The 26,785-nt window shown below is 47.1% G+C and overlaps 1 protein-coding gene across 1 annotated transcript in view; it reads right to left on the bottom strand.

Annotated features, from left to right (window-relative positions):
• Positions 1-2,057: 2,057 nt before the first annotated feature.
• prkx (protein kinase X-linked) overlaps positions 2,058-26,785 on the bottom strand; it is a 28,964-nt gene continuing 4,236 nt past the window's right edge. Inside the window, exons 2-8 of the mRNA XM_068590440.1 lie at positions 22,470-22,638; positions 18,350-18,613; positions 14,699-14,818; positions 10,666-10,761; positions 8,051-8,108; positions 5,644-5,721; positions 2,058-5,316 (exon numbers count right to left, since the gene is read on the bottom strand). Coding sequence (XP_068446541.1) covers positions 5,191-5,316; positions 5,644-5,721; positions 8,051-8,108; positions 10,666-10,761; positions 14,699-14,818; positions 18,350-18,613; positions 22,470-22,638 — 911 coding nt within the window. The 3' untranslated portion in view covers positions 2,058-5,190. The remainder of the gene's footprint in view (positions 5,317-5,643; positions 5,722-8,050; positions 8,109-10,665; positions 10,762-14,698; positions 14,819-18,349; positions 18,614-22,469; positions 22,639-26,785) is intronic.

Genomic DNA, 26,785 nt, shown 5'->3' with positions numbered 1-26,785 from the left:
GATGGACTTCCAGCTGCAGTGGAAATGATCTTCAAAGGCTTTTCTTCACAAAACTTTGAAACTTTTAACTTCAGACTTTTCTTTACATCCTGACAGCAATCAGTGAAAAGTTCAAACGCGCTGCCATGAAAAGTAAAAGAGTCCGGTATCTGTGGCGGTTCTGTCGACCTACTTATGACCTTCACTTCCTCCAAGAACATGTAGCATACGAGTAAAGTTTAGATCACATTTTGTATGCGGTAAATATCTGAAAAATACCGTAATAAAGTAGTAAAATGGTAATACAGTGTGAACATGTCGTGTGTGTGTGTCGACACCAGATACTAGGACTTGTTCTGAGCTCCTGATCGCTGAGGCCTTCTGGGAGGTTTCAGGCTGCACTCCCACAGTAACTCCTCAAATCCATGTGAAGGCCTTCATGAGGCTTTCATTAGGCCGCCTTTGGAGCAGAGCGGTCCTCACATAGCGAGGCTAGCGGGGACTCCAGACCAACATGACTCACTTTCCACTGTAAACACAATAAGCCTCCACCAAACACGCGCTCAGCACTTTAACTCGGCCCCACCGTTGAGTTTACAGAGATGGACGGAGGAAATTAAAGTTCACCGTAATCCATTTAAAGTACAGGATTAAATCCTGATTAGATTTAAAGAGATACAGATGAAAACACGTAGGTAACTGCTGGGAAACGCCACGTCAGCGCTTTGCTCATGAGGTGGTTAACCACCAACACCTTGCTGCTGTCAGAGCTTAATCATTACCGAGCATTATTAATGTCAACCATCCAGCACCGCCATCAGGTCAGTAGAAACCAGCTGATGGCGATGTCACACTTTGGCGGCTCCACATGGTCAAGAGAGGAACTGCAGGTAACGAGTCAGGAGACGATGAAGGATCACTGAAAGTGACTCAGACTTTCCCCTCGACCTCATGCACACATTTGTGTGAAAGTCCTCAACTCCTTCATCAGGCTGAAGGAGAGAACTCGTGACTTTCAGTGAGTCTAAACACGCAAGTTTGAAGAGTTTCATATCAAAATGACGCCTTGCTTTCCAAAACTGAGACTTAAAAAATATAAATAACTTCTTTAAAGCTATCCTTTTCAGCATGTTCCACTTCTTTTGCTGTGTTGGGATGTTTCTGCCAGTGGGCCTATGTGGGTGTTCAACCTCTAGCCTCTAACGTGGCCACGCCCCTCGGAGGCCCCCTTCAGGGCCTGTGGGACAAAGCAGCTGTATTTGACGAGTGAGGGTGAAGATGGGTTGTTGTTGCCTTCCTCTTCCTCACTGCTGCTCCCAGAGCGTCTCCAGCAGAGCGTCTCCACCCAGAGCGTCTCCACAGGAAGTAGCAGGTTCCGCTGCTCTCGTTCCAACCGGCCAGGGATGTGGATTTAGGATTTAGAGTTACGCTCTAAATCCCAAATCCACATCCCACTCCGCCCTGAAGGGGGCGCTGCGCAGGCCGGTTGGAAGAGCAGCCGCACTGCGAGACCATGTGAAGATGATTTTCTCTGTTTTCACTGCTCAGTTTTCACTGAACGTATGTAATTTGGTACTGATCATTTTAATGAATGTTACATATTTTAGTCTGGTGTATAATAATAATATCAAATAATAAGTGAAAAATAATTTCAGACCTTTCAGCTGGTTGTCAATGGAAGTAAAACCGGAGGAGAGGCCCAGATTGATTGTCTCCCTGTATAGTGTGATGTAAACCAATAGGACGACTGTGTGCGTCTCCCTTTGTGTACTTTGACTCGACAATCGCTGCATTTTGGAACGACGAGTTCATCTCCTAAATGTCAGATTTTCATCTCGAGAATATAAACGCTAAGACCGGCTACACAGGCTGACCTTGACCTTTTGGAGGAGAAGGCTGACCTTTAGGAGGAGGGTGACCTTGGACTACAAGAGGAGAGTGGCCTTGACCTTCAAGAGGAGGAGGCTGACCTTGACCTACAAGAGAAGGCTGACCTTGACCTACAGGAGGAGGAGGTTGACCTTCAGAAGGAGGTGAAGACTGAGTGAGGACAGGAAGGACCAGGCGGGACACCAGAGGAAGAGAAAAGTTTCTTTCTTATCACTTTCAAACATTTCCAAAGACCCTGAGGTCCTAATACAAACATGTGCCATTGCTTAAAGTTCCATCATGAAAGGTACAAAAGGAGTTAGTGTATATTGATAGCATTGTTATGGAGGGTAGAAAACAACAGATGAGCAGAGATATAAAGATATTGCTGGGTAACACATACGTGGCTGGTTTGGGTTAAAGACACATGCATTATACAAACCGCTCTATATGAGAGCCGTCCTCTACTCAGACAACATATACATACGATGTGGGGCGCGTGGTGTCACCAGGGGGTTACAGCGTTACCCATAATGCTTTGCGGGAACACCTGGTGCCCGGTCCATAGACACCAGAGGGCCGAGTTTAAGTGAAAGTGCCCACACTCTAGATCTACGTGGTTATTTTCTGGCCCCATCAGATGTGAATGTGATGATTAAAAAGGCAAAATAAGCTTGTTTGGACAGCAAGGCATTCTGGGTAGCCGCGTCCCATTGTAGTGATGTTTATGTTACATTGTGGAGAGCAGTGATGCTTCTGTTCTGTACATGATGCCACAGTCCACTGCACGCTTACCATGAGGGACGGAGGAGGACGCCAATGCCTTCAATCAACAGCATATTATGGGCTGTATGAAACTATGACGACGGATTCTATGTGAAGCTGCCAGATATGCTGTGCAGGGATGGAGTAGAGGACTGATAATATTGGTTAATATGACTGTATCACAGATATAGCAGTATACGTAAGAAGACATGTCAGAGATACTGTCACTCCAGAGCATCCTCGTGTTTTATTCCACATGTATAATACATCAGTAGAGTGTCGGCTGTGTCCACGATGTAGCTCATGTCCCCGCTAGCTGCTAGCAGCTGAACTCACCCCTCCCAACCTGATCCTGTGTTACAGGCTCATTTTAAGCTGGCCGTTGGGTTCCAGTATTGCCTTTTTGCATTCATATGCAGATATCTGTTAATAGAGAATAATGTTGCTGTACATAATTGCATAGCCAAACCAGGAGGACCAATCCAAACGCTGACGGGGTCGTCGCTCTGCAGCCGTTACGTCGTGCGATCAACATTCATTTCATAACGTAAGCACTGACACTGTCTCAGAAAGCTCCACAACACTTCACCTGCGTGTGAAAGAGACCAGAGGAGTGAGTTTACAGGAACCTGTGTGATGAGGAGGCAGGAGTCAGATAAATACACAACAGGCTCACAATCAGCCGTGTGAGGGAACACACAAAGACGTTCACTTGTGTACAGCCGGGCAACAACTCGTGAAGGCGACCCACTTCAGTGTCGTCAGCCAGCTCGCCGTCACTAACTGTCCTCAAGCTGTTCACTGGAAAGAAGGCGAGGCTTTGTTCAGACAGCGGCTCCTCTCTCACATCACAACCGTTCACCGCGAACCGCTCCAGAGCCAAAACACTGTGTCCAGAGCAGTGGGCGGGGCTTAGCGACGGGTAAATTAGAAAAGACATGCTACTCATCGGACCGGTTTTACAGCAGTCAAAACAATCGCCGTACCTCTAGTGTACCATTAAAAGGTGATTCTAAGTAATTATGTAAAATTGAGAAAATGAGCCTCAACTCCAGAGATACAGCAGAAGTACTTCCATGGTCTAACGTCCCGTCTGCAGAACAGGAAGTCATGTCACGGTGACTCCCCAGCATCTTCTCAAGTATGTTCCTGTGTTCCTCGCATGATGCTGAGGAACCGTGTTGCTCTCAGAGCGCCGCTGAAACACAGCAGGCGTCACCGCTTCTCGCTCTGGACTCACAGACAGGCTGAAGCCACAGACAGGCTGGAGCCACAGACAGGCTGGAGCCACAGACAGACTGGAGCTACAGACAGGCTGAAGCCACAGACAGGATGAAGCCACAGACAGGCTGAAGCCACAGACAGACTGGAGCCACAGACAGGTTGGAGCCACAGACAGACTGGAGCCACAGACAGGCTAGAGCCACAGACAGGTTGGAGCCACAGACAGGTTGGAGCCACAGACAGGCTGGAGCCACAGACAGGCTGGAGCCACAGACAGGCTGGAGCCACAGACAGGCTGGAGCCACAGACAGGCTGGAGCCACAGACAGGCTGGAGTCAGTGTGTCCACCTCAAGCATCGCGTTGGCCTTTTGGCCGCCTCTAGCGGCCGCAGTAAGCGTGTCAGCTGACGTGGCGTGAAGTCCAAGTGGCATCCTTTCAGTGGGATAGCAGCGCGAGGCACAGAAATCAGAGGAAGTTCCTTTAAAAAAAAGGCCAAATGTGTCCGTAAATACCTTCTGCACAATAAAGTGGAACGCTGAAGAATACTGTAATGTAGCGCTACAGGAGCTCACATCCCAGCAGCCACGGTAACAATGATAATGATGATGAGGAGGGAAGTGAGTCTGTGCAACAGCTGTGGCCGTACGCTAATAACAAAGTCCTTCGGCCGTGAATAAAGCTGACAGAGCCGGACAGACGCGGCCGCACACTCAGCACCTCTCTGTACGAGGTGATCACCGGGGGGCGAGGAGGGAAAGCACGATGTCACCGTGCCCGCCACGCTGTGACGTAAGGCACCTTTCTACGAGTGCTGCCGGTCCAGATGACGTGTCTGACTCGTGGCTAATACAGAAGAATCAGACTCAAGCTGCATTCAGGACTACTGGCCAGCTGACAGAGACAGCACCAGTCTGGAGTCACGTTAGATATGACTGCATGGACATTTTAAAAAAGAGATAACATATAAAACAATAATATAAAAAAAGACCTGATTCTTCTCATTGTTTAAAACCTAGAAAGTAACAGTCTGTTGGTTTCAAAGGAAACACATCGTTTTTTTGCATATGAGCAGGCTCAGAGAAAAAACAGTGATACAAAATGAAAACAGCAAAGGTTTGACTTTAGTCAGATAAATAAAAATATAAAAAGCAAATCATCTCTGTGGTATGATACATGTCACAGCATCAATCATTTGGAGTTTGTCTTTAGGGAAACCGTGGTTACGGGTAAAATGAGGCTCCCGGCTTTGATAAATAGGGGGTTTCTCCTTGATAGTAGCTGGAACAGTTACTATACATTATGTTGTGTCACTTCTCAGGATATTCCACCAATAAATACAGCAGGCTCAGGGATCAGAAGCTCTTGAAGATCTCCAAGTCCTTCTGGGACACGGGAGGGTCTTTCTTCCAGTCGTCCTCTGGGTACACGTCAAAGTTAGAGGTGTCGCCCTCATGGGACACTTTAGGGACGATGGGAGGCTGTGGAGACAACGGGACAGTCAGCTGGGATCAATGTCAAAATATCAAATATAATATACTGTGTAACATCCTTCATGTGCTGGGTTTTACATCAGACTAATTCAACTGTACAGATCTGTAAATGAAGAAATAAAACAAACTTTGGAGGTTTCAATCAGCTCTGCGTCGACAGCGGCAGACGAGATAAAATGAGAGCAGCAGACGAGAAGCGAGTAAAGCGAAGCGGGAACTGGCTCCAGTTACTGAAGAGCTCACTTCATGGATTAACAGTTGACTGGATCAACTCCAGGTCCACTCATGTCACCGTGATGGTTTACAGCCGCTCACCTTCAGCTTCCTCAGAGGAACGGCCTCCCAGTCGATGGTCTTGAACCACCGATGCTTCTTCACATCATCCGCTCCATTCTGGGACACAAAGCACGCCGTATGCAGATTAATCATTAACCACATTACTCACAGTCTTGTAATGCTGGGGGCCCGTGCTGGGGGCCCGTGCTGGGGGCCCGCGCTAGGGGCCTGCGCTAGGAGGCCCGTGCTGGGGGCCCGTGCTTGGGGGCCATAATGGGCGCCCGCCCTGGCGGCCCGTGCTGGGGGCCGCGCTAGGGGCCTGCGCTAGGGGGCCCGTGCTGGGGGCCCGTGCTTGGGGGCCTGTGCTTGGGGGCCATAATGGGCGCCCGCCCTGGCGGCCCGTGCTGGGGGCCGCGCTGGGCCAGACCCTCACTAATGTGCAACAGCTGACCAATCAGAGCTCCTGCTGCTAATCTGTGGGTTGCACTTCATTTCCATGTAATTTCCCTGACCTGACGTGAGCCCTGGGTCTGCTCGTGGGAGGGAGGCGTGGCCTCGGGCCGCCCGCTGTGTGAGGTGCATGTGTGCTCATGGAGCATCAACATTATATCTGCTGAGCAGCAGCATGCTAAGGCTGTGCTCTGAGGAAGTTGGCATGCGTGTTAGCATTGAGTTCAGCCTCTCTGAGCTGCCACCACAGCTGTCAACGGTTATTATAACGCTGTTGGACCTGTACTTGTATGTTGGCTTTGCGTGGCATATTGTGTCTTGTTTGTTCGTCTGCAGAGTCCACTCTGCTGCTGTAATCCTGCAAATCCCCCCGCTGAGGGACCAATAGAGGATTATCTCACAAAGGACACTAACTGTGGTCTCCTGAGTAAAAGTCCTGTGACTGGTCCACCCATCCACCCCGACACCCGCCCCCTCACTACGAGGACTTTGTTGCTTGTCTATCAATAGTTTATTAATGCATTAGATGAACACAAATTCAATGAATGCATTTTTAAAAGCTTTAGCGTCTGTCATCTGTCTGACTGCATCACTGATGTGCTCAGCAGGACAATGTTGGCAGCCTCAAATCAATAATAGCATCTTGTCTTGGATTATGTGGAGTTAATCACCGGGCTTAGAGAAGTATTTGTTTCATTGAGAGCGGCTCCTCTCAGTGACGCTAATTGAAACGCTCCAGTCTGAATGGGAAGGCTCGCGGCTCCCGCTGACGATGCGTGAAGAAGTGGCAGCCTCCCCGTCAACTGGAACACCTACACACTGTTTCCCACTCGGAAATTCTTCCAAGAGATCAGGAGACAAAATCAAATGTGTGCGAGTGAGAGACGTGCTGGTGGCTGGTGGGGCAGCGTGGCTGAGAGGAAGCAGGTCAGTGCTTCTTCTCGTGGTCAGAAGCACACGGGAGATGAGGGGATTCATGCCTCAGGACTCTCTGCACATCTCTGTGTAATTATTGATGAGTCCGAGAGTCTTTTGTAGCTTCTTGTCCTAACTTGTTTCAGGTCAGACATACAGTACAGCTGTTCTTCAACAATTCAACTCTTAAGAGAGTGTGAAGTCAAACTCATCTTCAAAGCTGCAGAGCCGAGAGAGCAGAGGCACTCCGGAGGAGGCGGGGCCTCTCGCCTCATCCAGAGGAAGTGAAACTAAGCCCAAACAATCGGCTGCTTATAAAGATGCTGTTCCTCTCGGGGACCCTAACCTCTACAGCTTCCCTTTCATTTGTCATATTCGTGTAATTTCTCTGCCATAATCTATTCAAAATTTTGATACATTCATCTTCATCTTCAATTATTACAGCGAGCTGACGGCAATAAGGTCTCCGAGCAGCAGTGAGTAATGTGTGGACGTTCTGTCTGGCCCTCTGAGGCTGCACGCAGCCTGGGGGCAAGATTACAATGCATACTCAATATATAAACAATATAAAACACATAAATCCTCCCTCGTGAAGGTTCTACTGCTCGCAATGTTTTAAACGCATTGATTCCACTGTGAGAGCGCTTTGGAGGATCTAGTTTTCTGGATTGTATTGTAAGTTAAAGTGCCTCTGATGCTGAATGTAACGTTTAAAGGTATTTCTAATAGTTTTATGTCCATGTGGATTCTAATGGACTGGACTGCTTTAGTTCAGTGGTGAGCCTGATGATCACCTGTGCATACAGGACAGGTTGTAAAGCCACTGTGCACACATTTCAGATGTTATGCATCTCAAATTGTGTTACAAATATGTCTGTACTCTACCTGTTTGTTGCTTGTTGCACAATATTCGCATCACAGACAGCTGAATATCCTTAACACGGCAAAGGCGGCCTCCCTTCTATCTAATGGGAACCACGCGGAACTTCAGTCCCACTTCCTGTCCCGTCCTCCTCAGATTACCTGACAGTGTAACATACAGGGAGCTGCCATGTGGAGTCATGAAGTCTCAGCAACTCACCTTCATGTTGCCCAGCCGCCTGGCTCGGTCAATGACCAGGAACTTCTTGATGAGGTCTCTGGGGGGGAAGAAACAGTCAGTGAATCCAAAGCTGCACAGTCTCTCTCTCTGCAGCTGTCATAATGACAGATGCCTCCTCACCAAAGGCGGCCGCCGGCCTGTGGAAGGTGACGAGGGCCGGCTAACTGAGCCGTGTCTCCTTCACAATCTTTTAATTGAACAAAGTGAGCACTTTTTTTCGCCGACAGGAACTTTCTGACACGGTAAACCTGTGCGTGTGATGTAGACATACATGTGGGGGGTGGAGATGATTCACAGCGGTCTTAACTTTGCAGAGTGCAGAAGAGGGAGATGGAGATAAAGGTGCCGTATCTCACAGCCGACGAGCTGCCGACAGCCTCATAAATACAGCGGCTGGATGTTGACAAGTCAGCTATTTCTCACTTTTTGTCTAAATCCTTCCTCTGCTTCCAGACAGGGCCTCGGAGTGATGTGTCATGGAGAAATATTTTAATCAGCTCTGGGGGAAATATTTGTATTTATGACTTTTCATGGATTTTATGAAGCAGCATTCATCTGGAATAGATGGGACCGGGACGCGAGAAGAGAGAGAGGCTATCAAGTAACAACAAGATGGCTGCCCTCATATTACACCGTCATGATATGTGAATTCAACTTTCATTGTGGATTAACACAACATGGCTAACTGTGAAGTTTAGGTTCCCCTCGATCTTTAGTTACTCTCTAGGTTTAGTTACTCTCTTAACAAAGAGACTAAGTCGTTAGTTACTCTCTAGGGTTAGTTACTCTCTAGGTTTAGTTACTCTCCAGGTCCAGTTACTTTTCAGGTTCAGTTACTCTCTAGGTGTAGTTACTCTCCAGGTCTAGTTACTCTCCAGAGACATTGTGCTTCAGGGTAACTTAGTAATGTGTGCTTGTTGTGTAGTTGCTGCATGTAAAGTCAGAAAGTTGTGCAACAAAACCGAGGAACAACAACTAAAACATCCTGAACTAAAAGTGATGAAGGCTCCTGAGAGCGCCTTCTGAACGAGACAGACAGGAAGTCAGAGACCTCGACCACCAAATCCATTCATCTTTTCTTCCAAGTGGACGCGTGTGCCCAACTTTTAGATACACCGTCCAGGCCTTCCTGAGGTGTCCCGGCAGCAGAGCGGCCCAGAGGGACTTCACACAGAACACGGACAGCCGTCTCCTGGGTGAAAGTCCTGTGTTTGTTAAAACATGACTCATCATACTCCAAAGACTTGGAGACCTGCTGCTCTGTATTATTCATGAACGTGTCACAGAACACTTTATGAACGAGTGGCTGAGCGTCACTTTCAAAGGGTTCAAACACACCGCTGTTGGCCCTGTGCCAGCTCACTGCAGCGGTGCAACGGCTCTTGGTCTTGCTCTAGAGCACTGTGCCAGCGTCTGTTGGTAGTTGGGCTGGTGTGACTCATCAGGGGGCCTCTCACACATTCTTCTCACACGTCTCATGAACTACCAGCTCCCAGTCCATGAAGGCGTGGAGGTGGTGCAGAGGGTGGAAGGTCAGGTCGACACGAGGCCGACACGTCCAACACATCCTGAACACCCAACTCCTTTTATGACTAATGACGAGACTTTTACTGCTGGGTCCGGTCTCCATTGGTCTCGTCCCTGCTCGACCAGCAGTCTGTCTGCCTGCAGTCCTCTGCAGTGCCGGATGGGAGTGTGTGACATGGAACTGTGTCAGAGTGAAATAAATGGTGGAAATATTAAAAATCCTTCTGTCTGCTGGCGCCAAGATAGATGGCTTAAGAACGGGAAGCTGAATTATCGGGGGAAGCCGCGTGTGTCTTGTCCTCTCTGGGGCCGGCGCTGACAGAGCTGATTGAGTGAGTGTGTGCACACTCACGTGCGCACACACCCAGAGAGCGCTGAGCCTGTAATCTTGCACATTCCTGCGCCCTCCAGCTGGTGTAAAGGGTGGAGTGGGCTGTGTGTGTGTGTGTGTGTGTGTTGGGGGGGGGCTGGGTGTCATTAGTGACGGCAGGTCCACCTGAAGCTGCTCTTTAGCTGCAGGGAGCTCCTTGACCTCGGGGTAAAGGGACGCTGCAGCACTTAAGAGACACCATCCACTGTTTGAACATTGCTGTAATAGTCACTTGAGTGGAGGGGGGCCGGGTGGGGTGCACCAGTCACCCTTATTTTCAGACTAGAGGTCAGCTTTGGGCTGCACCACCAGGTGACCTGGTCCCAGGGCTGGAGCCACAGCCGAGGACGCTCAGGTCTGCTTCTTGGGGAGGTTTTTCGGGGCAATTTAGAGATTTTACATTTTCGAGTCAAAAAGTCACACATTTTTCAGGCTGGTTCCAGTATTTGTCGACTAAAATTAGATTATTATTTTAAGGGCGATGAAATATCGTTTAGAATGTTTTTGGTTAGTTGCCTAAAATATAGTAAATAAAGATTTGAATGTTATGTTTAGCGATGTAAAATCCAGCAGTAAAATACCTGACGTCTTTTACATGTAATAAAAAAGGCGACCGTGAAGTGGCTGAATGAGAACAGAGGCTGTCAAATGCACTCAGATGAATGACGTGTTCCTTCACTGGCTCTTGGTGTCTTACTTGACATAGAAGTCCAGATGCCGCGGGAATTCCAGTTTTCCAGCCAGAATTTTCTGATAGATTCCAAATGGGTTGTCATCAAAGAACGGTGGGTACCTGTGGAGACAAACACACATCAGCCTCTGAAGCCACACACGCACACAGCACAAACAGTATGATGCAAGGACCAGGTAAAGGAGGCAAGAGCTTGCATCCCTCACCTGGATCCGTTTGAACTGAAAGCAGAGTGAACACGTGGAAAGGTCACCAGTGAGGGGTGGGGGATGATAACTTTCTGCTGCAGACAGAGCCGCCTTTGTTCACAGTTCATTCAGTGATTCTGTGCGTGTGCTTCTGCCACCCACAGGCCTTTTGCTGCTGCACTCCACTGAGTGCTTTCCCACCCCCCCCCCCCCCCTCCCTCGCTCTGGACAAGTCATTACCCACAAATTACATAATGGGACCGGTCTCTAAATGCAGCAGACAGGCGCATAATCGCACCAGTTTGTCACATGCCGCTCGCCTTCCCAGTGAAGCGCTCCAGAGTCTGTGGGACGGGGGCGTCCGGGAGACGGCCGGCCACCACAGACTCCACTTGTGTGATGTCATAGCTGGAGAATCTGGGTCACTGTGGCAAGATGGGAAAAGAATGACATCATGGCACCAATTGACTTAAATATAAAGTTTACTAGTGGAGGAGAGTGTAGTAAAGACCAGAGTGTATCTAGACCGAGACTTTAAGAGGTTGAGACCCAGACCAAAACCAGAGTGTATTGAGACCGAGACTTTGTCTCAGGACCAAGTCAGGACTAAGTCGAGACCAATGAGACCCACACTGCATGACACACTGAAGAAACAATGTGGGGACGCAACCAGAGGCACTCCTCAAACTGATGTGAAAGATCCACATTCCCATGAAACTGCCCACACTAAACAGATTCCTCTCTGACTGATATTACCCTGTATGTGTGAGTATGTACACCACAAAATGTCCTGATAAAATAATCAAAAAGCACTGTAGATTGATTATGAGTGGGAGTTTCCCTTTGTTTTCTCTGAGCAGTCACAGTAATGATGTTAACAAATCAAATCACAGAATGCACAGGCCGGTTAGTAATATCTCCACAGCTGTGCTTTTGAAATACAATCCTGCGGCAGAGAAAAGAGTTGATTCCAAGACGAGACGGAGAACTTCATGAAGTGGTCTTGAGACCCATCGTGAGTACTACAAAAATGGTGGATGATGTCACAGGTTCCCAGCTGTACTGAAGAAATAATAAATCCACAATATGTCAAATTTCAAAATTCTGATTTTGCTGCCCCCGAGTGGGAGCATCAGAAAGGTCAACCATATTTTCTAGAAATGTATAGTTACATGTCACAATAAAAATGTAAAGAGAGAGACAGTTGGGATTCTGGCTTCTTAAACCTCTCACATGCAAACATTTACGTCTGTGGACGTTCTGAGCATATTCTCACTCTTTTATTTAATGAGCTTTACGTTGGAGCCAAACCAGGAAGAAGGTTCCTCTTTCGCCGCCCTTCTGGGCTAACGCCAGTCCTGATGGCACCTCTTTCCTTCTTCAATGGGAGTTTGAAAGCACCACAGAAGTTAGAGGATGGAGGTTGCTGTACTGACGCTCCACTGAACTGAGGTGGACGAGGACTGACCGGGGGACAGGGAGAAGTGAGAGATGGGACGGGAGTTAATTACATTTTTATGCACTCGATCAAGAAAATTGGGTCCGGGAATAGACACGTTTTGATTAAATTGGGATTCTTTGATGCAACTTTTTTCTATAATTAACATGAAAGTGATCCTGAGCCTGAGTGGACCACAGGAAGCTACCCCACAGAGTGAAGCAGGTCTTCATCTGTGGGGGGCTCAGCTTTTCCGTTAGACACAGCCACATGTATAATGACAACTACACACGCTGGATGATTGCTTTACATTTAGAGCCGGGGTCTGGCCCTGCAGGGAGGATTATGGAGAGAAGACCCATTATTCTCCTTCCACTCTCCCTTGGCTTTCTCCCTTGGGTGGTGAATGTTTTTTCAACTTGCACTTCACCCCAGAGGTGGATGATCTGCCACCGCTAACCTTTCAGAAGCAGCCGCTACATTCTTGGATCAGGCCCCGTGAAGAACAGCTCCACAATACAGCGAGATGAAGGGAGCTCTTTGTCTGAGGGTCTCTCAGCGGAGCCCCTCCCTTGACACGGCCAGCGGTGTGCACCGCGGCCGCTCCCTGCCCGGACCGCAACACTTCAAAGCTGATGAATGCTGGGAGATAGTTGCATTCTTTCCATGAATTCAAAGCCAGGTAGCTTTTCTTCCCAGGAGTTAAAGGGGATGAAGGGTGAGGCTAGCTGACCTTTCAGGGGGACGAGGAAGCTGCTCCATATCTGGAAGCTAAAGCAGGGAGCTCCCATCAAAGGATGCGGGCGGCCCTTATGAAACATATACCTTTCATGTGAAGTACATCTAGAGAGAAGTAGAGTCATTCATATAGACTTCTATACAACCGGAGGAGTCGCCCCCTGTTGGTCAGGAGAGAGAATGCAGCTTTAACACATGAAGCATAGACTTCTATACAACCAGAGGAGTCTCCCCCTGGTGGTCAGGAGAGAGAATGCAGCTTTAACACATGAAGCATAGACTTCTATACAACCAGAGGAGTCGCCTCCTGGTGGTCAGGAGAGAGAATGCAGCTTTAACACATGAAGCATAGACTTCTATACAACCAGAGGAGTCGCCCCCTGGTGGTCAGGAGAGAGAATGCAGCTTTAACACATGAAGCATAGACTTCTATACAACCAGAGGCTTTTACATTGACTTGACCTGGAGGTTGTCGCCTGGTAGCAAAGCAATTCCTCCATTAGCTTACTGATGTTTCACACGCATTATGTTTACGACGGTTCAACCTGTTAGCATGAATTAGCACTACACGCTGATAGAAATGACATTTGGTCTGCAGGTGTTTTCGTCCTTGTGTATCTCAGTGCAGAACAACTTGTTTTTATGTCTAGTAAGTGAACTAAATGTGAACTGGGACTTTGTCTTCTAAGAAAAAGCATGTCCTGTCACGCTTTTAGTGCTCAGAGCAGCACACATGTAATTCCATTAACCTCCAGTGTATTGGGGTGGAGGCAGACATCACAGACACAGCTCTGAACACCTTTATGAATACAAACCAAACCATCAACATGTTGAGAGACCACTGTGGTGTGATCCTGTTTGTAATGTCATGTCCAGAGTTAGTTTTCAGTCAATGCTCTGAACACGGACAGAGGCCACCGCCATGAAAACTTAGTGATGTTGTCAGAAGATCCCAGCCAATATTCAGGTATGGCCATGCTGTTAAACCGGGTTAACTCATCACCTGTTGTATTCAGAAATGTCATATGGTGTGTGTGTGTGTGTGTGTGTGTGTGTGTGTGTGGAACAAAGTCCCAATCGATGTTAGAGTCGATCTAAACCAAGTCTGTTCTCTTCAAACACTAACGAGAAAACCCACATTATTATTCACGGTGAGCGACAGAAAACCAACGAGAGCTCTTCCTAAAGCGGATCAGCGGCATTGTTCCCTCTCCACAACAATGATCCCCATTCACCATCATTTGTTGCAGCTCTGCAAGTAGCCAACGAGCACAGAAAGAGGAGATTCCCCACGCCGAGGTAAGAACAGGAGCATGATCAATAGAACGTTGCTTTGTTTCATGTACACAGGCTCCGCCCCCGCTCCGGTTCCTCCCCCACTTTCTCTTGCAGGGTTGTGATGTACGATTGCATCACACGTGTACAGGTGTTCGTGTTATTGTGTCCACCCTCTGTGCGTCGTTTTGAGAAATGATCGTCAAAGTTACTCTAGTCAAGAGTTGCTCAAAGCGTTCACTGTCTGGCTTTGTGCGTGTGTGTGTGTGAGATGTTTGACACCAGATGATCTGTGCTTGTGTTTGTTAGAGGGAGGTCTAGACTCTCCTGGTGAGTGCTGCTGGTGGAGGAGAGCGCCCCCCGGTGTTTACAGAGGGTGGAGGTGAGGTGCAGCACTTACCCAGCCAGCATTTCAAAGATGAGGATGCCCAGAGCCCACCAGTCCACCGCTCGGCCGTGACCTTTGCTCTGGATGACCTCTGGAGCCAGGTACTCGGGGGTGCCGCACAGAGTCCAGGTCCTGTTCAACAGACAAAGCTCCATTATTTATGAGGCGCGTGTTTGATGCTGTTCTTTAATCTACTAGTCGACTGAGTATAATACTCTGATTGCTCACTAACCATTCAAGTTATTTATCAAGCATAAACCAGATGTGCCGTGGCTCCTCCAATGTGAAGATTCCACTGAAATGGTTTGCTCTCCTTCCCTCTTCACCCAGGACCCAAACCCATCAGATGACCTGTTTCCAACCCAAATCAAGCCACTTAGGCCACAAGCTGATCCGACATCGTCGATGTGTTTGTTTCCCTAACTGCTTGTCTGCTTTTCATGTTGTTGTTGTCCTAATTCGTTGTTCTAATTATTCCGTTTCATCGTCGAATTAATGTGCCTTTTCTTTTTCCAAATGAGTCGATTCATCTTTTCAACAGGATTCCGGTTCTACAACTTCAGACAAGGACAAGCAGCTCATTCTCACATTTCTTCACACTCTCCCCGGATTATCAAATGGCTGACGGATTTCCTTCCAATCAACCAATCTATTCATAGAATATTGGTTTTGGCTCTCGCGGGAGTAATGGTTCTCATCTCCTCCAGTGCAGCGACTCGTCTTATTCTCGTCTGTTTTCAAGAAGCCAACATTAGATCACAACATTTCTGAAACAGGGAAAAGACGGCTGGCAAAGAGCAATTACCCTAAAATGACTCGGCTATTTTTAGAGGCTTCACTGTTGTCAAAGTGGGACACCCACATGAAGATGTGATGTTTAGAAGACTACGTAGCGATGAGCCACAGTCTGACATCATTCCACACGGTGTGTTCAAGGACACGCTCCAGATGAACAGCGAGGAAAACACACGTCGGGAACGGGATCTCGCCGTGCCACCTGACCAGCTGTGTGGTCTCTTATGATGTGATGAGGAAGACGGGCCTGTGCGTGGATGCAGGAGTAATATCTACACATGTATGAGTATTGGACAGGAGTGTGAACCAGGACAGGAAGTCTGGAGCAGATTACTGGCATCTGGAGCTGACTGACGCCGTGTAACAAACATGCACAGTGTTCGCTGTGAAAGCCACTTGTCCTCTGATGAAGAGCACTTGGCCCGGCGCCAGCCTTTCATCGTCTGTCACCGATATCACCTGGGTAATGACCTCTTTCGGCCAGTTGCCATGGCGACAGTAATTTGTATGGAAATGATGTCGGCCCCGGCGGAGGGTGGAGGAGGCTGCCCATGTCGCGGGTGGGAGGGGTATGGGTGAGAGACACGCGGGGAGAAGACGCCCGGTGTTGCTCCTCAGAGCGCCGCTGGTGCCTTCATGACTCAATGAGGCCGTCTGCCAGCAGGGGGCACTGTGGGGCCGCGGCGGCGCTCCATCACGCCCTGAACATGAGAAGTACAAGAGAGCTGGAGGCAATGAGGCAGTTGTCTTCCTATCCGAGGCAATTCTGCCGTCCTCCATTTATATAAGTGGGTCACTTGAACATCAGAGATGTATCTACTCCCCATCTGATTTGCTCTCCCAGTCTGGGGGAAAATGTAATCTTACTCCATTATGTTTACATGTCAGCGGGGGTCAACGCGGCGTCCGGGTGGAACGCTCGGGAGAAACACTGCAGCAGAAATAAAGCCGTCTCTTTCTCCTGAAGTGCATCTTTTCAATTCTGCCGAGGTCGCCAGGAGGCCGACTAGATCTAATTCTGACTAAATGACACCAGCCGGGGGAAGTTTGTTGTTCAGTGGCACTGCAGAGGGTTCTTGGACTTGGGAACGTTCCCTCAGATTCCCAGAAGAGCGACTGAAAACACACAAGGCATGAGCACGATGGCTCTGCTTGTTCCTCTACCACAGGATCCCATTTTGTGAGAGTAAAATACTCTCACAAATAAGAAATATCCTTTTTTCTTAGCAGAATAACATTTTTACATCATATTTATTATGGTTGGGGCCACAAGTAAGACACAGTGGGGCAAACCCATGTGTGTGTTTGGCTATCAGCTATCAGCTAACAGAACCACACCCACAGCCGAGACGAGTGGGAAACATGTCCAATAGTCTCGATGCAGATGAAGAGTGTTTCTTCCATCTTTCTAGTGTTGTTAACTCTTCAATCACTCATTTTTCAGGCCCAAGTCTTTATGGAATGAACACTGGGACAAGCAGACACAGACCCATACATGACCTCCAGAGTCTGAGACACGTTTCTTCCAAGTTCCATCACAAAGTTCCACCAAATCCACACACAGCAGCTGCATCAAAGTGTCTGAGGCGATGTACAGTATGAGCTCAGACCCACAGTGAGGAGTGACAGCCGCTTTGTGGTTCACTTTCTACTGACAATCAATCAGGCATCAAACACCACGGGCAGAGAGCGGAGAATCCGCGACTGTCATTCAGCTGCTACACCACAACATGAGGAAAAGTACCCGTCTGGTTTAGGACCAGCAGGCCTCATCACGCAGGCTTCATCACGTCTGAATCAGGGCTGCGGCCCCTAAATGTCAGCTCGGCCCTGTGTTGGGATCAGCCCTGATACCAGTCGTAAACGGAGTGGCTGCAGCAGCACAAGGCTGCAGAGATAATGGAGATTAAATGCACATCTTGTTCCACCTCTTCCATGTAATGAATGTAGCTCCTAACTTTAATCTCTGAAGCGGGACAAGAAGTCTGTCTGAATGACAAAACACTTTAGAATCCTGATACCTTTTTTTTATTTATTTTTATCTGAACGGCATGAAGGAGATCTAATCCGTGCTGTTATCTCTGACCCAGTCTCTGTGTACGTCTACTGCGAGGAGAGCAGCTAGAAGCCAACCAGATCACACCAGTACTGGGTTCTGATCCATTATGGATCAATCTGAAGTGATTGACTGACTGGTTGTATCGTCAACCAAACGTCCGAAAATAGTGACAAATGGTCATCGCGAGACCCCCTTTTAAACTGGTAGGAAACTCCAAAAACAGATTTCTCTCACCTGTTCCTGTTTCTGTGTCACATGGGTTTCACCACTGCCCCGCCCCTGATCTCCTGTCTCCATTGGGAGAAGTGAACACAGATTATAGGCGATTCTTTAAATATCGGACCAGTTTTCACAAGCGACATACGTATGTTCAGAACATTCTGACATCTGTCCTTCAGGAGTGAATTGACTTTCAGCAGCACGGTCTTGTGAGATCTGTTGACTATTATTGGTAATGCTAAGTACGGCAAACACGTCACGAACACGCCCACTGAGGAGACAGGAAGTGCATCCCATGTCAAGCAGGCGCAGCGTGTAACAGAGCATCTCTGAAGCACAAACACAGAGACCAAAGGAGACATTGACTCCCCCGAATCTGGAGTCCAGACTAGTTCTGACCTCTTCTCTTAATCAGGCCTCCTAGACTTGGACTGACCCGTCTGAGCTCCAATTATCTTTTAAATCACTTTTAAACTCCACGGTTTAGTCAAAGTACCTACTCTTTCCATGTCCCTTTGTCCTCTCCTACCCTGCCTCTCCTCTCTTTTCTGTTTCCTTCTTCATAACTTCTACATAATCACTTCCGTCACCTGTCAGAGAGCTTCTTGGCGAAGCCGAAGTCGGTCAGGCGGATGTGTCCTTCGCTGTCCAGCAGGATGTTCTCCGGTTTGAGGTCGCGGTACACAATTTCTTTGGAGTGCAGGTACTCGATGGCGCACACGATCTCCGAGGTGTAGAAGAGGCCGGTGGCGTTGCTGAAGCGTCCGCGGCTGCGCAGGTAGCTGAAGAGCTCGCCGCCCGGCACGTAGTCCATCAGCATGTAGAGGAAGCGCTCGTCGTGGTGGGTCCAGAACCTGAGAAGCAGCAGGAAACACAAGGCGGTGGTTTTAATACACGTTAACACGACGTCAGCCCACAGTTGTGCTGTGAGTCCACTGGAGGGTAAAGGAGCTAAAGGGCTCTCTGATGACTGGAGGAAATCAGATCAGATGAGGAGCTGTATCTGTCTCAGACAGCTACACCTATTTCAGCTGCAAGTGCCCTTCAGAGGAATACGATCCAGAGCTCTGGCACTGATGAAGATGGAGGAGGCTCCACGTTTCCCAGAAGTGCTGGCTGCCGGCCACAGAGACCACGACGGACTCTTTCCTGCACGGCTACTCTGTCTCCACTTCCTCTGGCTGAGATAGATACTGTATGGATACCTCCTTCTACCATCGAGCGTCCCGTTCAGCTTTAACATACAAAAGCTTGTAAATACAATTGCGGGATTGCGTTGCTCTGCAACAGCTTGAGTCCATGTTTACTTCCTGTTAGCTGTCAATTACATCAGGTGCACTTATAAATCAAATGTGATGCTCTGTAGTGAGATGAGAGCGTTGTTGTCCGAAGAAACAGAGCGTTCAATTTCTATATGAAAGAAAAACACTCAACATTCCTCTCGATACATAATAATAATTATAAAATAGAAATGTAGGATCAAATGGTGCTTGTTGTCATGCAGTGAGGACTAGGCTGCTCCAGAGATCTTGAGGAACGCACCAATACAAAGAAAAAACCTTTATCATTTAGAATGTTTGGCGGTCTCTCTATTGTAGAGCAGGACCTTTAATACCGTGAGAGAAATGTTGTGCAGAATAGTTCAATAGATACATAATGCCACATGATAAATTAAAGGCTACAAATAGAGCCTGTGACCTTTAGTCTCTCTGTTTCTCAGACGCTTATTTCACTTGGATCCTGATGAACAGATTAGTGCCCGGCTGATAAATAAAGGTACCAGTTCAGAGATGTTTGAGGTCATAAGGAAACACCGTCCCCGTCACAGAGTTGGTAAAATGGCTCGCTACATATTATTTATTTGATCAGTGTTCTAAATTTAAGGGTACCTTATCTCAAACGTTTTTTGCTTTTTGAGTGCCGTATCAGTTTCCATAATCCAGTGAGTGTCGGTTCTTAATAAATGAGGTGCACATTTCATGTTCCTGATCTTATCTCGGGGCTGTTTGAGTTAGTGTGTACTTCAGGCAAAGCAAAGAGGAAGACGAACGGAGCCGCAGTTTAAGGTTTCAGTAAGCATCTTGGAATGTTTCTCCTGTAAGAGCTCCCGATGTTCAACACGACAGCAGCTGGCTGCTGAGTCTCTCTGACGGTACCACAACACTGTGAGGCTGCTGCTGCCGGGATGGAAACAAGAAGCGACACATCAATTACGACAAACTGCAGCGATTCAACCATTTCACATGGACAACACAACAGTGAGCCTTTATTAATGGATTACCATAACTCCAAAAGAGCATCTCATAATGTGAGCAGCAGTCCTGACGAATGACTGAGAGGACGACCTGACATCATATCATGCGTGTCGTACAGGGTTGACGTGGCAAACACAAACAATATAATCATTACATTGTAATGATTATATTTAAATTCATGCATAAATATTTAATCTACTTAATAACTACAACATGTGTTGTGAGGAAATGACACTTAAGCCCTGTTCTCAGACATTGTGACATGAGCTGTATTGAAACTAGAGCAAAGTATAGATGGAGGATAATTGTTATTCAAGGTGGGCTCCTTAAGTCTCCATATTACAGTGGATTTGTATCAGTGGGGAGATATATTGTATTATGGAAATGCTATCGGGATAGGGTTCGGATTGAATTCATTATGCATAGAATCTACTGAGGCGGTGGACAGAAAAGGTGAATATTTAATGTGATTATAAAACACTGGCGTTTTAAACCGTGTGCCTCACTTTAATAGAGCATAGAACGAGATTTGGGGTATTTCAATGGCCTCTCAACGTGGCAACGCCCGAGAGCCGCCGGCTCGGAGCTACCAGCGCTAACAGTACAAACTACAGCAAAAGGGGAGACAGAGAGAACAGCGTGCACCTTCATTAATGCTCCAAATGATATGTATTACCCCTTTAAAAAAAGTGTTCTTAACCGCGGGGCCTCAAAGCGCCTTCGGTGGGCCGCAGAGGAACTGACACGCGGTTAGATTCAAGTTAAAAAACTATGTTTAGGTAATTCACTAAGCAAGTTGCTTTTAAATCTAAATGTGTGACACAATATACATCGTCAGTAGAGACAACGACATTAAAGACAACGACACAACGTCAGTAGAGACCACGACACATCGTCAGTAGAGACAACGACACATCGTCAGTAGAGACAACGACATTAAAGACAACGACACATCGTCAGTAGAGACAACGACACATCGTCAGTAGAGACAACGACACATCGTCAGTAGAGACAACGACACATCGTCAGTAGAGACAACGACACATCGTCAGTAGAGACAACGACACATCGTCAGTAGAGACAACGACACATTATCAGTAGAGACAACGACACATTATCAGTAGAGACAACGACACATTATCAGTAGAGACAACGACACATTATCAGTAGAGACCACCTCCCCGGATGCGGTGACACACACCGGGTCGTGATTTGGAGGACGACTCTGTGCCAGTAAAAACTTGAAAGCATATGGAGCGAAAAGATGACGGATGGATCCATAATGGCAGACAGTGATGGGTGAAGGTGAGCAGAATATTTATGCGTGTGGTTGCAGCTGACAGTGACATAACACAAGTTTACAGCCCCGTTCATCTTCTACAAAGGTCCCAAAGGTTGAGAGCTCCTGGCTTAGAGGACAAAATACTGCCATTAAATTATATATCAATATTATCTCCCTCTTTTACTGTTAAAAAAAACACAATAATGTAATTATTCTCCGTAGATGTAATGCTTATTACGGTCTGTGATACGTCACTGATGAGCAACAGTGTTGGGATGCATTGCATCAAACGCAGAGCTGCATGAAACAGCAGGGTAGCATCTGTATGCGCCTCACAAACTGTAGACAAATGTCCCAAGCTGGTGTAAAATAGCAAAAACTACCAATTAGTCAAATGACTCCAAGAGACATCTCAGTTGTTTGGGTTGAACAAACGAGATTGAGCGTGTTCAGGAATTTAATTTGGACAGAGCTAGCTTCAGTCTTTATGCTAAGATAGAATAACCGCGTCCTGCCTACAACTCTTCTGATCTTTTCTTTTAAATGAAATGACCGTCTCTGTCGTCACCTCCCTCCCCTTCCCCTCTCTGCAGCTACTCAAACAGGAGGTGAACAACAGCTGCACAGTAACGAGCTAACCTGACTACGTTAAAGCTCGGATGGAGATCTGAGACAAAGGTGTGCAACAACAAAAAGCTTTTTCATCAAGCTCAGTATTCATCTGCATGCTGTCTGTATGATGTACAGCTCTCAAGGCTGCTTCTTCTTTCTTTAAGTGTCATTTGAATGAAGAGGGACTGATGCATTTTCTTCTGGAGCAGAGACATGTGTTTCATTACATTACATTTCATTTAGCTGACGCTTTTATCCAAAGCCAATTCATTTTTGCTCTATCCACCGTAGACATAGCAACGGGGAGCACTTCAGGGTTAAGTGTCTTGCTCAAGGACACAACGACATGGACTCACGGAGCCGGGACTTAAACAACCGATCTTCTGATTGAAAGAGGGGCACGCTAACCACTCAGCCACCCCCTGAGATTTCCAATCTCAATCCAAGTGTCAGAATGCACACGACAATGAACTTTGACCTCTTTCTCCACCTCTGTTCCCTCAGTGTGTGTGTGTGTGTGTGTGTGTGTGTGTGTGTGTGAGAAAGTGTGAGTGGACTCACAGTCGGATGAGGAAGGGGTGGTTGACCTCGGACAGCACCTCCTTCTCGTTGTGGACGTGCTGCTCCTGCTTCAGTCGGATCACGTCCGGGATCTTCATCTGCTTCAGGGCGTAGAAGGCCCGGCTCTTCTTGTCCTTCACCAGGAAGACTCGGCCAAAGGTCCCCGTGCCTGAGGGAGGAGACAGAGGGGGTGGAGGGGTTAACCACAGCGCTGGGGAACAACTTGACCATGACAAACTGGCGCTTAGCTTACGCCCTACATGTATTGATTCTGCAGTGTGCTGAGTTGTACTTCACTGATGTTCAAACCTGTCATTCATCATTAATGATGGAAAACAACAACAGTGATGTTGAGCACAAACAGAAGGATCTTGTCGATATTAGGAGGCGAGGTTCTGACTCCATCAAAGGTCTTCCAAGTCAGTCATCCGAAAAAGTGATATAATTAGTGACGCATGAGGATTAGACGAGTAGAAAGACTATTTTGAATCTCTGACCAACAGCAAACCCCCACAGGGGAAGTGGTTTGAAAGATTCATCCATTATCCAAATATTGGGTCAAATAACTTTCTGTCAGCAGCGAGCGCTCAGCTCTGCTCACATCACTCAGTTTTCCCTCTCAGAGTCCTCTGTCGTGCTCTGCTGTGTTTGCTGGATGAGAATGGAATGAGACTCAAGAGGCTTTTACATCATTTATTTTCTTAAGGACACATCTCTGTCTTTCCAAAAACTAAAACATTGGTTTATGTTTATGACCCATCTGAGTTAAGATCTTATTTTTGACAGGAAGGTTTGGACAAAATGAAAACACTTAATTTTCACTGTGAACCAAATACTTGATTTCAAAGCAATTTTAAACCAATATCCCATGGTGCATCTGTGATGTCAAGTTAAATTTGTCATTTCTAAAGGCTTTGTTTGTCTAAAGAATTTGGTTGTAAAAATGTTACTCTCATAAAGTCCCAGAAACTAAGAATATTTCATCTTGGTTTCCATATGAATCCACAAGTGGGGCCTCTCTCGCTGCTAGTCACACCCTCTCACAGCTACGTACCTCAGGACCCTCTCACATAGCTCCCCATCCCAGGACCCTCTCACACAGCTCCCCATCCCAGGACCCTCGCACAGCTCCCCATCCCAGGACCCTCTCACAGTTCCCCATCCCAGGACCCTCGCACAGCTCCCCATCCCAGGACCCTCTCACAGCTCCCCATCCCAGGACCCTCTCACAGCTCCCCATCCCAGGACCCTCTCACAGCTCCCCATCCCAGGACCCTCTCACACAGCTCCCCATCCCAGGACCCTCTCACAGCTCCCATCCTGACGAGGCATCAGTGACGAGTCATAGTTACAATTTAAACACTTCAGTGGATTTTTATATACAGAACAATATACATAAATGTATTGCTATTATCTGTTAGTTGATGTTATGTTTTATGTAAACATCCAGTATGAGTCAGCCTCCAATGGAATTATGTCATGATACACAGTATAATAATATCCATGTACACTGCCTGCCTTCAGGCACCACATGGATGTTTCCTCTGTCTGTCTTCACTAATTGTGTACATGTCTGTAATATTTGAATGTAGGATTCTAGTATGTACTTCTACTGAACGTGTTGAGTTGCTGTGCTAAACCATAAGAATATATCTCGACTGTGTGATGGGCCGACCAGTGAAGACCCAGTTTGTGGGGAGGAGGTAGAGGGCCCCGCTGCCCGGGGCCTCAACTGGCCCTCACTCCATTCACTGTGCTGATGACAGTGCGTGATGTAACAGCCGCTGCAGCCTTCTTATGAAAAGCCGTCTGTCTCGTTCGTTCGCTTTACGAACCATGAACCTTTGTCCCAGGTGTGCTGGTGTTTCCATAGCGACAACGACACCGTAGCCGTCAGACGAATGTCTCGTACCTTCTGTAAATGTTAATGCCATGAAATACAAGCTCTTGCTTTTAAACAAGATCCCGGGTGCCTGGCAGCTTCATCACCTCACTCTTAGCTGACATTTCTACCTCTCACAGCAACGCTGTGAAGACGCTGCCCTCCTTTCCCTCCTTTCCCTTCTCGGTGGTCTGTATTTATTAATAAATAGGTATTTATTAAAGTATTACAACTGTCTTTAAGACGAGGATCTCGTACAGGTCTGGCCTCGGTCCTGACAACACTTCTTGGGGTCTTTTTTGTCCCTGGTGGTGTCCATGTTGAGCTCAAATGTCAATTGAAAAAATCTGCCATGAAAATTATTCGTTAGAATTAATGTCTAGTATCTATTTTCCGTATTGCTATGAAAACATCTCTTTTAAACCACTGGACTTATTCAATTTTCTCAACAAAACTACAATTTAGAAGATTGCATTTGAACACATCATGCTCATAAATTTTACTCAATGGATCATGAACGCACCACAATGTAACTCAATGGAAACACGATGGTCAAACTGTGTCATTGATCAGCGTGATCACATGACTTTCTGCTCATTGTATATCCGACAGTCTCCTTCACTGCCGACACGAGAAACTACATATTTATAAAAAACATAACTCTTATGGTGACCCCTGGTAATCCCGACATCCCTACAGAAAACAAATACACGCTCTGCTTGATGCTTCGTGAGGGCTTCAAACCCCGCCCACTGTCTCACCTGTGCAATTCAAACCAGTTTATTTTGTATAGCCCAAAAAAAGAGGCGTTTTTGAAGAGGTGATAGGAGGAGCTGACCTCGTTGTGTAACTATTCCTCACTGCATGACAATGTGCTCAGTTGGTGTAAGACTTCCCGTTGCTTCCTGCACACAGCCCGCACTGTGTTTGAACTCGCGGAGGAGAGAGAAGAGCAAGATGGCGTCAGTGATGTTAGAGCTCATACGGCTGCTCCTTTGCTATTTCCTGAGACGGTGACAAAGGCAGCTGACAATTAGACTCAACCAAGAAGCGACCAGGTGATTTCAGAGATTAATGTGCTGTCACCGATACCTGGAAACTGGGTCATCCCCGACTCCTCTTCACCTGCTCGGCTTCTGGGGCTCGGGGAAAACAAGCGGCCCAACGAAACCCTGGGTATCATGTCGGGAAGCCGGCGTCGCTGAAGAGTTCATTAGCCTGTTGCCTTGGAGGGGTATTCTCCGGGTCATAAGGCTGCTGCCGCATGCGACAGCAGCACATCCATCCGAAGGCGCGAGAGAGTTGCCTCATGATTCCGATGACAATTAAACAACAGCCGGCAGATAAAGAGCTTTAGCTGATTTGTTTTAGGCAGCAAATCCCTCTCATCAGACAAAATGGCTTGGCAAATTGGATTTTTGCACGCGGCTCATAAGCTCGGAGCTTTCTCCCAACAGCAAGGGATGAGCGCCGCTCGCTGCCGCACACCTCCCTGATGGGCCGTAAGCTCGGCTTTGTTGCTCGCGTGTAGCTTAATGTATACTGCTGAGCGAGACGTCTTCAATAAACAGGCAGCGTGACATCATAAATCAGGATGCGCGTTAAATCAAACTATCACTATTAATGAAGACGGCTGGAGGGATGCAGTGTCATCACTCTGTGGTGTTTGCTATCATTCATTCACCATCTGGCTTTTTATGATCAGTCTGTAGAAGACTGGGAGATGTTTCATGATGTGGGTTTAGTTCTATTTTCCATTGTTTGTTTTACTGTCAAAGGCCTGGGACCTGCAAAGAAACGGGCTCCAACAAACTACGGGACTCAAAGTGTCACTGAAACACACGGACTGGACTTTCCATCTCTGGTCTCCTCAGACCTGCTGACCGCGCTCTGCTCCTGATTCCTCTTCCCAGTTCAGTGGTTGTAATGGTTGTTGGCCCCGCCATCAATAAACCATCTTAAGACCCACGGTATCTCTTTTCTGTAGCTTTTTTATTCTCAAAAAGATGTGGCTTGAGATGCGTTTTATACTTCATAAAAATATCAATCACACTTACAAAAGGATTTTGTTCTTTTCTGAAGACGCTTCCCTGTTTGCCACTTCAAACAAACGACAACAACCTCACAAGTAACAGATCTAATTTTGGTCCTATCAACATAATGTTCCTCCAGCTCTGAAACATCCTGCTGAGGATGAAATAACTAAAGCCATAACGTCTTAGTGTTACATTGAGTAAAGATTGATAAGAGGGGATACATTACGCTCATTATCAGGTTCAGACTTGTATTTGGGGTTTCTACTGGGTTAATGTTCATATAATTGTCAGTCTATATATATATGTATGTATATATATATGTATATATATATATATATATGTATATATATATATATATATATATATATATATATATATATATGTATATATATATATGT

This window comes from Clinocottus analis, unplaced genomic scaffold (assembly GCF_023055335.1).
Source record: "Clinocottus analis isolate CAN_PGR_092001 unplaced genomic scaffold, fCliAna1.0.p SCAF_24, whole genome shotgun sequence".
Lineage (NCBI taxonomy): Eukaryota > Metazoa > Chordata > Actinopteri > Perciformes > Cottidae > Clinocottus > Clinocottus analis.
Note: the sequence above shows the minus strand (reverse complement) of the source record. Positions and strands in the feature narration are given on the sequence as shown.